Genomic DNA, 14,374 nt, shown 5'->3' with positions numbered 1-14,374 from the left:
TGCAAGCACGAGTGTGCACGCAAAGATACAATGTGCAAACACAAGCATGCATGTAAAAATATAATACACAAACACAAGCCCACATAGAGACATGATACGCAAACACCAGCATTCGTGCAAACGGCAACGCCTTTTTAATGAACACCGTACACACCGCACACTCTTTCTACACTTACACTCTCTCGGGACAATTGTCGGGTTGATCCAGATACCCTCCATCCATGACAAATTTCAACACCTGCTCATTAGACAGGCCTTGGTAAGGCTGTTCTGCCAAGCTGGTGATTTCCCAAAGGACCACGCCAAAGGACCTGCCAACGACAGTTGAGACTAGTAACAAAGAAGTCATTAAAACACATACACACCTTCTTGGTTTACTAGAACCTGATTGGCCAGTTCATTAACCAATTCATGATACAGTTCAGAAATGCCTGTAAGATTAGTCTCAATAGGAATGTAACAGTAGCTGTGCCAGGGTCCTCAGACATGACATCCCCTTCATTTTCTTGATGGAGAGGCCAGGGGAAGGCAGGTTTTGACTGCCCCTTCTTGCTAGTACAGCAACGTGGAATTCAAGCCCAGCGTCCTGCCTGCTAGCCCAAACACAACTCACCACATGTCAGAAGAAGTAGTAAAGACCCCGTCCTTCAGGGATTCAGGAGCCATCCACCTCACAGGGAGCAGCCCCTTGCCTCCTTTCCGGTAGTAATCCGTTTCGTAGATGTCTCTGGTCATTCCAAAGTCTGACAACGAACAGTTCACATGCTCTTAACCTTCAGCCTGTGGCCCAGGTGTCCTCCGTCTTTACTGCCCCACCCCTCGCAGAGCCCTCAGCTGGCGTCCCCTGCCCCAGGTGTGTGCTCACCTCGGGGGCTGCCAAAGCCAGTGAGAACGAATTCTGAGGGTACTCATGGGGATGTGGAGGGGGAGGATGGGCCACCATTTAAAGGCAAGGAAAAGGAACCACCAAGTGGCAAAGATGTGATGTTCCAACTGCAGCTTGAGAATCCCATTCTCCTTCCCACCCATGACCTCACAGGCATCTCAAACGGAACTTTTGACTCTCTGCGGCCAACCTATTATTCTCCATTGGATAGGGCCCCACCAACCACCCAGCCATCCAGCCTCCAAGGATTGGGTCCTCCTTCGGCCACCCCCTTCCTTTGCACCCTACATCCAAGACAGTGGCAAGTCCTGCCCACTCTCCCTCCACATCCCTCTCTAATCTGTCTATTCCTCTCCATCTTCCTAGCCCCACAAAGGCCCACCGCCACCTCTCACCTGCAGGACCCTCCCTCCATGCTGACTCTGCCAGCCCACTGCCCAAGAGAAGCTACATAAATAGGATCATGTCATTTCCTGCTTCCCATTGCTAATGTAGGATAAGGTCTTTCTGGATCATAAATAGAATCACGCCACTTCCTGTTTCCCCCGGCTGTGTAGGATGTCTGGATGACTTACCATGATTTGCCAGGCCTTTCCGAGTCTGGCTCCTGTCTCTCTCCCTAATCTCACAACTCACGCTGCTCTGCTCCCCTCTACAGTCATTTTATCCACACCACATCAGCCATCCTTCCAGCCCCAGGACCTTTGCATGTGCTGTAACTCCCCCTGGGATGCTGTCACTCAGGTCAACTCCTAATCCTGCGAGTCTTGGCTGAACTGTTGCCTCCTTACAGAGAGAGGCCTCTCCTCTCTACCATAGAACTCTTTACTTTCTTCAATGCTCTTTTCCCAGTCTTCATTATCTTGTTTCTATAAGTGTTAACTATTTTACTGTTCATCTAAAACAACTCTGTCCAGTAGAACTTTCTGTGATAATGAACGTGGCTTATATCCAGACTGTCCGATATGGCTCAAGGTGGCTGTTGAACACCTGAAATGTGGCCTGAATATTTTCTTTTATTTTACTTAATTGAAATTAATTTAAATGTAAATGGCCACATGTGGCCAGTGGCTAGTGGCTACTGTGCTAGATGGTACAGATTAAAGGCTGCACGAGGGCAGAAAATTGTGGCCACTTATTCCTCCTTGCACCTGTGGCACCGACTGCAGTGGCTTGCACACACAGTGTTCACAAATATTACTTAAAGAGGTGATTGAATGGGTGAGGTAATGAGCAAATGCAATTCAATTACAACGTGAGGATCAGGCCTCCACCCAAAATCCTGCCCCTTTATGCTATTGGCAAAGATTTAACGACTCATGACAGACAACTCTTTCTGAAATCAAACTTGACCTGGGCTGTCCATTTCAAAGCAGAAAGCCAGACGAACCTCCGATTTTGACGGTAAAATCGTGGGCGACCATGCAGTTTCGAGCTGCCAGGTCCCGGTGCACAAACTTCTTAGCGTTCAGGTACGCCATCCCGTCGGCGATCTCCGCCGCCATCTGAACCATCTCTTGCAGGGTAGGGGGAGGGCGACCAGGGTTATTCTAAAGTCGAAACATGGGGTCGTGTTCAGCGACACCGGTGCCCGCAGCCGGGAGCGGGTCCCCTGCCGGGTACCTAGAGGCAGCTCACCTCAGCCTCCGGCCGCAGGGAACGGAGGTAGCTCTTCAGGTCTCCGTGAGCCATCAACTCCATCACCACCAGCGTTGGCTGGCCTTTCGATACCACCCCCAGGAGGCGGACCTGCAGAGCAAGCAAGGGGGTTCTTGGGTGAGGGTTTGTGGGAAGATATCAACTCACTGAGGTCTCCCTATCTGGTGTCTACACCACAGAGAGCATCCTACTCCTCTGTGGAGTATGATAAGCCCTTGTCTGTCTGGCTCAAACGCTGGAGTCAATGCCTTGCTGGGCAGGAAGGCAGGGGAAGGAGGAAGAACTGAGGACTCACAATCTGGAGGTGGGAGAGCAGACAGACCTGCCCACATGCAGCAACACACCAAGGCCAATCCTTAGATATCTCTGAGCACACAAGGCACATCCTCGTCTCCAGGCCTTTGCCTCAGCTGTTCCCTCTGCCTGACTCTGTTCCCTCACATGCCCACACAGCTCAGTCCTTATATCTTTAAGTCTTTGCTCAAAGACACCCTCCCCACTCCTGAGTTCCCAGTCCCTTCAGTCTGCTCCCCTTTTCCATTTTGCTATAGCATCATCTCATAATGATCTACATAATTAACCCAGTGGGTTTAGAGTCTGTCTCCACCCAGTGCATTGGAAGCTCCCCAAGGGCAGGAATCTGCTGCACCACAGAGATGAGAATGGGGCCTAGCACAGAGCAGGTGCTTCATTAATATGCATGGGGACACGAGGCTCAGAGAAACTAAAAGACCAGTGTGGGAGCAGAAGAGCAGGAAGAGTCTGTACTGTCTTGAGCAGGGGCAGGGACACGGTGGACCATCATGTGTTTAAGGATTACAAAGGAGGCAGGAAGAGGGAAGAAAAAGAAGATTCTGGAAAGCAATAGGACAGCCAGTCTGGCTCCAGACAAGGTGGGAGAGGATGGGATTGGAGAAGGAAGCAGGAAGGGACCCTCCCCCGCACCTTTAGGTTGCTTAGCAGGGTGGGGATGGGCAGGAAGTCCACACCCACCGTCCTCATGCTCCGCACAGGACAGAGGAGGCGGGACGTGAAAAGAAGCCTTTGTCTGCTCCCAGGGCCAATGCAGGACTCACCACATGATGGCAGGTGAAGCCCTTCATGACTGAGGCCTCGTTGAGAAACTCGATCCTCTCTCGCAGACTGGCAGACTCGTTGACCGTCTTCACCGCCACGCGGGTCTCCGCCTCGCCCTTGACGATGTCCCTGGCATTGCCTTCATACACCATGCCGAAGGAGCCCTGCCCCAGCTCCCGCAGGAGGGTGATCTTCTCCCGAGGCACCTCCCACTCGTCCGGCACGTACACAGAGCAGGGAAACACTACTCCTCAGTTATCTACACAGCATCCTCCGCGGGTCCCTCAGGAGGGGTCCCCGGCCACCTCCCACTCAGCCCCCCCCCCCCCCACAAATCTCATTATGTGACTTCTGCGATCCAGGACCCGTGCTGGGCACTGGGCACAAAGTCAAGAACAGGACAGGCATGGGTCTGTGTTGTCATGGAGGGGACAGGAAGGAGCCGCAACTGGTCCAGGGTCCTGGCTGGTGAGTGGTGAGCTGAGCCTGCATCCTCATCCTTTCTGTCTGATTTCAGAGCCCCACTACTGGAAGATGCTACTTCCTGTCTGAGGCTGTTGTTTCTGCAAAGTGCCGACGGGTTGGGGGACCACCCAGCCTGCCAGTCACCAGACACGTGAGTGAGCCCATCCAAGACCACCTGGTGCCAGCTGATCGGCAGGTTGGCCGCCACCGTGTGCGCGAGACCAGAAGAACTGCCCAGCCGAGCACAGCCCAGGTGTTGGACCCACCAAACTATAAGCTGATAACTGGTCGTTGTTTTAAGCCACTAGGTTTGGGATGGTTTGTTACTCAGAAAATGATTCACAAACAAATGCACGAAGGCCTTGTAAAAAGTCAAAATGGTTCCTGCTTTCCTCTGCATCTGTCATGGGCTGAATTGTGCTCCCCTCCCCACCAATTCATATGTTGAAGTTCTAACCCCTGAACCTCAGAAGGTACTGTATTTGGAGACAAGGTCTTTACAGAGGTAAAGTTAAAATGAGGTCCTTAGGGTGGGCTCTGATCCAATCCGACTGGTGTCCTCCTAAGAGGAGATGAGGACACAGACACGCACAGAGGGGAGACCATGTGAGGACACAGGGAGAAGATGGCCACACACAAGCCAAGGAAAGAAGCATCAAGAGAAACCAACCCTGAGGTCCCCCTGATCTCAGACATCCAGCCTCCATGGACTGTGAGGAAATAAAATTCCGTTTTCTAAACCGCCCAGTCTGTGGTGCTTTGTTTCAGCAGCTCTAGCAGACCAACGGTCAGCAACGGCTCACGCGAGTACACTGGATCAGACACGAGCTCTGCACCCACGTGAACTCACTGATGCTCAGTAGAGGACCCCGCCCCCCAGATCTTTTTCTGCATGTATCCCTAGCCCCAGACCTTCCCTGGAGCTTAAAGACCCTTGAGCTCCAATTTCCAGCTTTCACTGGGCAGGGTAGGAGGGAAAGGCAGCCCTGAGCAGCCATCCTGTCCTCACCCCTTACGAGGGAACCCAACAGAAGCCCTGAGGTTCAGCTTCCCCATCTCCAGCGCGCAGAAACGTCGTCCTTCCCAAACAGAGAGAGGAGGCTCATGGATCAGCATTCGTTCCCTCCCTCTCCTGCTCCCTCCACGCATTCCCATCTGGAATAACCACCCATTCCTAGTTTCTCTATTCTGATGTTTTAACATCTGGAGCCTTGCTGGCTGTGGAAGGCCTGTCCCTCCCAGGGTAGCCAATTCCCAGAGATACTGAATGACTCATCTGTGAGTGCTCCTTTCATACGCAAACGAACCAATCCAGAGCTCACACTCCAATCATCTCCTAGGCTGCTATTCCCCTGCTCTGATCACCCCAGGGCCAGGTTCCAGACAGCCAGGAACAGCAACTACATCCCAGAGCCTGCTGAAATTACTCAAACTGGCCAATCTGAAGCCTGCTCACTTTGCCTCACCAATTCCTCCCCGCAGAAACCACAAGAAAGGCTCTTGCCCACATTTCTCCCCCTCTGCTCCCTGACCGACCTGGTGCTTCCACATGTGGCCCTGTGTGGCGTGCCCTGCCTCCTGCTTCTAGGGGATCTGTGAATATAGTGAACTTCTTCTTTCATGACAGTCCCTTCCATGTCTACACGTCTTATCACAACTGATTAAAACACATTCCAATCACCCTTAAAAACACCATCGCTATATCCCAAGGCAGCATCCTGCTGGACAATGGTGTTTGTGCCTTGAAAGTCACTTTTCGATTATGGCTGCATGAAGCATTTTAGAAACTTGTCATGTAACAGATGTCTTCCCCTCTGAAGCAACAGCCAAGCCTTATCGACAGGGCTCACTCACTGCCCTTTGGTACAACCAAAGGAAATATGGGTGTCCATCCTACACTCATGCTGCCAGCATCAGCATCACATCCAGGTTCAGCCATCACCAACAGCAGATGTGTCCCTGGGATGCACTCAGCCTCCTGCTCGCCCTGTCTTGTCCCTGTTCTTGTCTTCCCCACCTCTATCCCCAGTCTCTCATTTTGGCTTCTGACTCCCACCTCCTGCGTCCCACCTTGGACGCAGTGTCCTGGCTCTGACTCTTAGCACTTTCTCTGGCATGAGCCCTAGGCTCCACATCCCCACAGCTGGGGCACCAGATTCTCCACCTTCCAGCCAAGCCCACGGGTCCCAGACCAACTGGATCAGCCCTTTCAAACAGGTGTAGGACGGCAGGTGTCCAACCGCTCCCAGCAGCAAGGGGCAGGTCTGCAAGCTCAAAGGAACAGGAGGGCTAATCTCAGCCTCCCGGGGTGTCATCCTTTGACTTTCACCAGACAAAGGAAACCGAACAGAGGATTCTGACAGCCCACAGGGAAGAGGATGGTACTCACCATCACTGGCGCTGAGGTACTCAGGGTTTGAGGAAGCGTACAGCGGTCCCAGGGGCCCATCCGGCTGCCTGGATGAGAAAAATGAAGGGTCCCAGCTTGAGATACTCACGGGACTCTGTGGGTCACCGTAGGAGGCTACAGACCTCCCCAAGATTATCAGTAGCATCCACATGATCCTAGAAACAGACTGGTGGTGAGGATGGGGGGACCCTTATGTTTTGAGTAGAAACGTGAGGGATGGCTACTTAACTGCATCAACGTGGGAACCATGCACCCCATAAATTGTAACTTATGATTGTCCATGTAACACCTAAAAGCCACTCACCCAGGGCTATTCTGGAGCCATCTGGTCCCAGCTTGTGAGAAACAACTGTTAAATCTTCTGGAAACTTGCAAGTCAGTTATTAAATACAATCGTCGCTCAAAATTAAATTATATAGGTTTGCAATTAAATTATATTAAAAGAAAAGGCAATGGATATTCAAAACTCACTACTCCCTAAGTATGGTGCTACATTTTACTACAATCAATGCTCTTGAGGCTATCTACATTACCACCTCTGTTTACATTATTGTATCCATCGAGCGGAAATGAGCCAGAGCAAGACAAAGACTGCATATCTCTTTCTAACTCTGCACTCAGTGACATCGTGTTTATAGCTTGAAATTGGCCATGGTGGGAATATTAACACCACCGACATCGGTAAACACCACCAACCAAGACTTGACTTATGCTTCTGTTGTACACTCAGGCTTGAGAAAGTAATGGATAAAATGTTAATAATGCAGATTAAACTTAATGGTGTGTCCTCTCTGTAGCCACGACATTGCGAATGGCACAATAAATTGAGAAAACGTTCTCCCAGCATTTAAGAATTATTCACTGAGCCAGCAAAGTCATTCCTATCATTTACGTCTTATCTCATTTTTGTCTTACTCTTTAATATCAACATAATATCAACCAACATTCAGGTTGGTACTACACTCCTTTATCAATTGCAACCATAGGTTGGCTATAGATTCAAAGCTTCAGGAAAAAGAAAACTGACAAAAGCATTTTGTGAAAATTAACTGAACAGAGGGAATTTACGATAAAGAAGATTGCATATTGTATTACTGTCATTATCTATAAATTGCCTGCTACGTACCCTTTATATCAGTAAAATTTATAATAAACTTAGACATAGCTCTGCCTACATCTGGGCATATTTTTTCTCAGAGAGTCGGTTATTAACCATTTATACCAGCACACCACTGCGCTTACCTCTTTCTCAAGAAGAGGTAAATGCTTCCAATGACCACACTGAAGAGAAAGACAAAGATGAGGGGGCCGATGATGATTTTTGCAATATTTGATGGGACGTCTACTAAAATAAAATCAGAAAATACATATTTCACATCAAAAATGTGTTTACATCCAAGTTCGCATCAAAAATCACATCCATGCCTATAACAGTGGGCCACACACACTTGTCCCCACTCTCCTGTCTTGACTCTCTCTCCACTGGTTTCCATGGGGCTGGGCAGTGGGCTCAGAGGTCTGTATTCTGGAAGCACACACTCCTGACCCACAGACCACTGCCCACTGCCAGACTTCCCCCTTCCCCACCCAGGGCCAGCTTCACAGGCATGCAACCAAAGCCGTCACCCAGGTCCCCACACTCAGAAGGGTCTTGCTCTTGGTTTAATGCTCCTCTGTCACCATCTTGAAAGTCTTAACAATTTTTAAACAAGGGGTCCTGCGTTTTCATTTTGCACTGGGCTCTGCAAATTATATAGCCTATCTTAATTTCAACAGCACCTCTGGTGGATAAAAAATTCCCCAGGAAGTGCCTTGTGTGTGCTGGGAGGTCCTCCCCCACAAAAAAAAAAAACCCTTGTAAACCTATGGCAGAAATGTTAGGCAACCCTTATTTTTTAAAATTCTCATGCAAAGCTGAGTTGTCTGTAATCATTAACACACCCACATATTCAGACTCTTCCAACCCGAGGAAGAAAATGGATTCTGAAGTCAGAAAAGGAATCTGGTCCTCCGGGCCTTTAATAAATAGCAGTTTACTGAACACACACTAAACACCAAGCAGTGTTTGAAGTGCTTCGCATGAGCGATCTTATTTACTCGTCACATAAGCCAAGGTGGGAGGCACCATGACTCATGCCAGTTAACAGATTGGGAAACAGAGGCTCAGAGAGGGGAGGGATCTCCCCAAAGTCCCAGGGCTGATCCAGGGCAGAGCAGGGATGTGAACCCGGGCAATCTGAGTGAGTTCTTGATCACTGCCCCACCCTGCCTCCAGTGGCCAGCTCTATCCTGAGATATCTCGTCCTCCTGCCCGTCCCGGAATTGACAGCAAACTGCCTCACCCCGTCTCCGGTGGCTCCTGGCACGCAGAAAGTCTCCGTAAATATTTGGTGATTGAATAGGACATGAGAAATGGAAACCATCCGGTCACATGCAGCTGTCTGTGTGTCCCCTCCTCCCCTCCCTTCTTCCATAGGAGCGGAGAAGCTGGAGGCTACCAAGCAGGTCAGGACTCAGCAAGGCTCAGGGCAGAATCCCGAGACCCACGATGCCGTCCCCATCTCTGCTTCCCGGACCCCACAGTCCTGCTCATTCTGCAGATTCCTGTGGCTGCCAGAACTAGGGTGAGGGAAGGGAAGCATCTAGGGTGAAAAATTTGAGAGGAAGTCTTGCCCTGGCTCATGCAAGGGCAGGGTTAGCCCCTGAGGGTGAGCATCTCCTTAATTTTTTTTTTTTTTTTTGCTGAGGAAGACTGGCCCTGAGCTAACATCTGTGCCCATCTTCCTCTACTTTCTATGTGGGACGCCTACCACAGCATGGCTTGCCAAGCGGTGCCATGTCCGCACCCGGGATCTGAACTGGCAAAGCCCAGACCGCCGAAGCAGAACGTGCACACCTAACCACTGCACCACTAGGCCAGCCACTGTCTCCTTAAATTTTACACCTTGGGTGTAAAATGCTTGCCTCCTTGTTACATAAGAAGGAATTTTCTTTAAGTAATCTAATGTGTCCAACATTTAATTCTCCAGATTTTTTGCTGTTGTTAGCAATGCTGCACTGGATTTCTTCGAGCGTGTATCTTTTTTTTTGCACATCTCTGTTTGTTTCCTTAGGATAAGTTTCTAGAGCCAGAAGTGTTGGCTCAAATACAAAGAGCCTTTATGAGATTTTTTGATATGTATTATTAAAGTACTATGTTTTAGCACTCGCCCACCGTGAAAAAGAATGTCCGTATGTCTGCACTCTTGGACAACATTGAGCACTGTAGTTAAAAAACAGAAAGAGAAACCTTGCCAATTTGATAAGTTAAAAATCATATCTTGGGGCTAGCCTGGGGGCATAGCGGTAAAAGTCTCATGCACCACTTCGGTGAACCAGGGTTTGCTGGTTTGGATCCCAAGCCACACTGTGGCAGCATCCCACGTATAAAGCAGAGGAAGATGGGCACGGATGTGAGCTAAGGGCCAATCTTCCTCAGCAAAAAGAGGAGGATTGGTGGCGGATGTTAGCTCAGGGTTAATCTTCCTCAAAAAAAGAATCATATCTTGTTTTAATTTGCTTTTTTTGTGTGTGTGTGGTTTTGAGTGAGGTTGGACATTTTTTACGTTTTCTATTTTTCATATTTTTTTCCTGTCCAAAGCCCCAGTACATAGTTGTATATTCTAGCTGTAAGCCCTTCTAGTTCTTCCGTGTGGGCCACCACCACAGCATGGCTACTGACAGACGAGTGGTGTGGCTCTGCACCCAGGAAGTGAACCCGGGCCACGGAAGCAGAGTGCACTAAAGTGTAACCACTAGGCCATCAGGCCTGGCTCTCATATTTCTTTTTAAATTGGCTACTTATGTCCTTTGCTTATTTTTGTGTTAGGACATATATCTTTTCCTCATAACAAATATTCATTTTGTATTAAGCATATTCACTCTTGGCCAAGGACGTTACAAATATTTTCCCCACTTTGATATTTTCCTGCGAAATTTATTCACGGTGTTCCTGGTTCCCAAGAGACAGACTCCAAATTCTTGAAATATCTTGAGTAATAGGAGTGTCTTTGACACTGAGGAGTCCTTTGGAACACACCTGAGTTTACACTGAGGGATGCAATGACTCAGGACAGGACCGGTCACCAGAAGACCAAGCACGTATTCAGAGGAGCAGGATGTTCAGTGAGCCTGAGCTCCAGAGAGGGGTGGGGGCTGGAAGTGAAGATCAATCACACGGTCAATGACTCGGTCAATCACATCTATGCAATGAAACCCCAATAAAAACTCTGGACACTGAAGCTCAGAGATGCTTCCTGGCTAATGAGCACATCAGTATGAGGGCGACATGACACGTCCCAGTTCCACGGGGAGAAGACACAGGAGCTCAGCGTCCGGGACCCTCCTGGCCATCGTCTTGCTGTATAGGTGTCTCATCATTCAGGAGGTCTTGACTTATATGCTTTATAATAAAACGGTCATTGTAATATAGCACCGTCCTGAGTTCTGTGAGCCATTTTAGCAAATGATCAGATCTGAGGGGGTCATGGGAATCCCCAAATTTGTTGCCAGTTGGCCAGAAGTATGAGTGGCCAGGAGAACCCCCAAACTTGCATCTGGCGTCTGAAGTGAGGGCAGTCTTGTTGGGAACTGTGCTGTTACACTTGTGGGGTCTGTGCTAACTCCACTGGGTGGGGAGCATCAGAATTATCATGCGGTACACCCAGCTGGTGTCAGGATACTCATCCAAGCCCAGACCCTGGCCAGACCATCCCAGCAAGAATCACTTCCCACTTTCTGCACTCCCACTGTGGGAAGTAAATGAAAATCCAGCCCGCCAAGCAGAAGCCTCATCTCACCCATCCCGCCCAAGCTCCAGCTCCTCCTGGTCTAGAATCCCGCTCCTTCTAAGTCATTTGTTTGTTCTCTCATTCAAGTGTCTAGGTTCCCACCACGTACCAGGCTGAACATCTCTTTTGACCCCACTTGTACATTCTTCTTGGTCTAGATGAAGATGTCACCACCTCCAGGAAGCACTCCCTGACCAACTCAGCCTTCCCCATCTCTCCCCATCCTCCTGTCCACAGTGCGTCCAGCTCGCCCAATGGCAGCACTTACTGCCTGCACATCGAGAGCATATCCAAGGCTGAGTAGAGAACCTCTCACCTCCTCCCATGAAAGGCATGGCCCATCTGATGCCAAAGATTGGACACTAGTGACAGGGGTTAATAATGTACTTATCAGATGTGCCCTGTGCCAGCCACTTCACATTCATGATGCCATTGAAACTCCCACCTCCACAGGAGGGTCCTGTTATTATCCCCATGAACAGATGAGATGAGGAAGTGCGGGCTCAGAGAGGGCATGCACCTTGCCCCAGTGGCACAGTGGCAGCCAGGGGACCCAGGGGTGAAGACCAAGACCAGCGCGCACACCCTCCAAGCTTCCTCGACCATCCTCTGAAAGATTCTGCCGGACCCAGTGCCAATCACAGACCCAACCAGTCGAAGTCGCTGTGCAGACTTACAATAGTCTGTCACGTAGAAATAAGTGGCTTCGGTCCAGGAGCCATTGCCTGCCAGGGAGGTGGCCCGCACTCGCACACTGTAGTTCCCCGGTGGCAGCCCGCGCAGCCGGCAGCCCCGCTCCAGGGCAAAATGTCTGCGAGACACACAGAGATGCAGCTCCTGAAAGACAAGGGGAGGAGAGAGAGGAGGAGGTGGGTGGTGTGCTTCGTACATTCCAGAGCATCCATCCCGGGTGGGAATGTCATAGACAGGACCCCGCTCAGAAACGACACAGAGGGAGGACGGCACAATCAGAGCGCCACAGGCCAGCGACTTACGGACTCTCGGAATCCTAGAAACTTAGCTCCACTGATAAGGAAACAGACTTAGGCAACATCATTAGTGATAACAGCCAACTCTTCCTAAACCACAAGCCGAGCAGAGGACCTGGATCATTGCACTGAATTCTTAGGACAACTCGGTGGCTTAGCCTTATGTTAGAGACGAGGAAACTGAGGCTCAGGGTGCAGGTCCATGAACTTTTCCTGTAAAGGTCCAGAGAGTAAATATTTTCGGCTTCAAGGGGCCAGACGGTCACTGTCGCCAGCTCAACCCTGCTGCCGTAGCGCAAAAGCAGCCAGAGACGAATTCTGAACCCCTAATATCTATAAAGGAATGGTGTGTCTGTGCACCCAGGAAACGCTGTGGGCACCAGAACTGGAACTTCATATAATTTACACGAGTTGTGAAATACTCCTCTTCTTGAAATCACTGTGAGATCCTTTCAGCAGGCTTTGCCCAGAAGGACGAGAAAGAAAAGGACATTGCCTAAACTGCATTTCAGGCTTTGCCCTCACACCTCGCATCTGCCTTGTCAGAACCAAAAGGAGACATGGATTTCACGTCTTAAGGACAAATGAGAAAACTCCTTCCTTCCTCTGGGGCAGCCTTTTGATTTGATTTGATTTGATTTTTTTTTTTTACCATCATTAATGAGCTGGGATCTACCTAAGTGTCTGATAAAAGAGAGGGGAGAAGGAAAACAAACACAGCCCAGGAATAAACCTGTAAATAGAGATAAACCCAGAGCTTATTAGGAGGGAAGTGAGGCTCCTTGGAAAATAAGAACATAAACCCTGCAAGCCACACGATGGAAACTTTCCAGAACAGCTCCAAGCTATTAGTGCATGCAGAGAACTGGGCTGGAAAATTCTAGGGGGGAGTGGGGAGAGGAAGAAATGTAAAAACTCCCGTGCTTATCATGTGACAACAACAGCAAGAAAACAAACCGGGCTGGCGGCATTGGTGGGAACTCTAGTCCAAAGGTTCTTCCAAGTAGAATGAGTCACCAAGTAGAAAGGGATAAATAAGCAAATATAGAAACCAAAGGTAGCTGCTATCCGGGACAAAGGGGAAATTCACCCTCCAACGCTGATCATTTACCCCGGACACCTCGAGGGGTGGGGACGGAGAAAAGAACACGATGGAAGGAACTAGAACCTGCTGCAGCTCTCTCCGTAGACACCAAAAATCCCAGAATAAAAAGCAAAACAAGAAGCAAAACCTGATCAGGAGTGAAGATTCCGATTACATAAACTTTTGTGCAAACAGGAAAAAGAGAAAAAGTTGAAAACTGCAAAAGACACTGAAGCAAAGAATGTGAGCACATGAAACTTGAAAATCGATGCTCTTTCCAGGGAGGGGGTGGTCCCTGGGGCCAGGGTCTCTTTCAGGGCAGGGAGGGGACAAAGGATTCTAACAAAAGTTTCAAAAGCAGTGCAGCCAGAGGTGATTTTCTCTATTAAAATAGCAAATAAGAAAAAAAATGACCTCCCACCAAAGGCTGGTTTACTGCTGTAAAACCAACAGTAGAAATGGTGTAAAAAAAAATTTATGCTACTTTTTAGTTTATCAAAGCGATGTTAAGCAATCAAGGAAAATGGTGGAGACAACCAACCAGTCTTGTCTATGAAAAGGTTTTTTAAAAGGTGATTGTAACCTGTCGCTCTCTTCTCATTTTACCCCCCATCTCTCTGGGCAAAGGGGGCTGGTCTGTCTGGGATCAGGGTCAGGCTGTGTTGGGCAGAGGCTATGTGGGGATTCCTACTGGTGACTCTCGGCTCTGAGAACAGGAGAGGCAAGCCAGTCAAAGGCAGCTAGGAGAACTTAGGGTTAGGGCCAATGCCAATAGGGTAACCAACAGTCCCAGTTTACTGGGGACCAAGTGGTTCCTAGTATGTACGTAGGACGTCAGTGCTCAAACCTGGAAAGTACCAGCCAAATGGAGACAAGTTGGTCACAGCAGCAAGAATAAAATCAAGGGAGATTTGCAGTGGAAACTTGTGTTGCTCACTCTACAGAATCCATCTTCTCTTCCTTGCCACCAACACC

General features: G+C 49.3%; 1 protein-coding gene across 4 annotated transcripts in view; it reads right to left on the bottom strand.

Moving 5' to 3' along the window:
- INSR (insulin receptor) overlaps window positions 1-14,374 on the bottom strand; it is a 128,055-nt gene that overhangs the window by 7,337 nt on the left and 106,344 nt on the right. For 2 of the 4 annotated variants that reach the window (XM_046684741.1, XM_046684743.1), the window contains 8 exons: window positions 12,004-12,163; window positions 7,740-7,839; window positions 6,477-6,544; window positions 3,622-3,866; window positions 2,525-2,635; window positions 2,277-2,436; window positions 614-743; window positions 177-311 (listed from right to left, as the gene is read on the bottom strand). In XM_046684741.1, the coding sequence (XP_046540697.1) occupies window positions 177-311; window positions 614-743; window positions 2,277-2,436; window positions 2,525-2,635; window positions 3,622-3,866; window positions 6,477-6,544; window positions 7,740-7,839; window positions 12,004-12,163 (1,109 nt within the window). Of the gene's footprint in view, window positions 1-176; window positions 312-613; window positions 744-2,276; window positions 2,437-2,524; window positions 2,636-3,621; window positions 3,867-6,476; window positions 6,545-7,739; window positions 7,843-12,003; window positions 12,164-14,374 lie in introns of all 4 variants that reach the window. The other 2 variants (XM_046684740.1, XM_046684742.1) reach the window with 1 other exon arrangement.

The sequence above is a fragment of the Equus quagga genome, chromosome 14 (assembly GCF_021613505.1).
Source record: "Equus quagga isolate Etosha38 chromosome 14, UCLA_HA_Equagga_1.0, whole genome shotgun sequence".
Classification (NCBI taxonomy): domain Eukaryota; kingdom Metazoa; phylum Chordata; class Mammalia; order Perissodactyla; family Equidae; genus Equus; species Equus quagga.
Note: the sequence above shows the minus strand (reverse complement) of the source record. Positions and strands in the feature narration are given on the sequence as shown.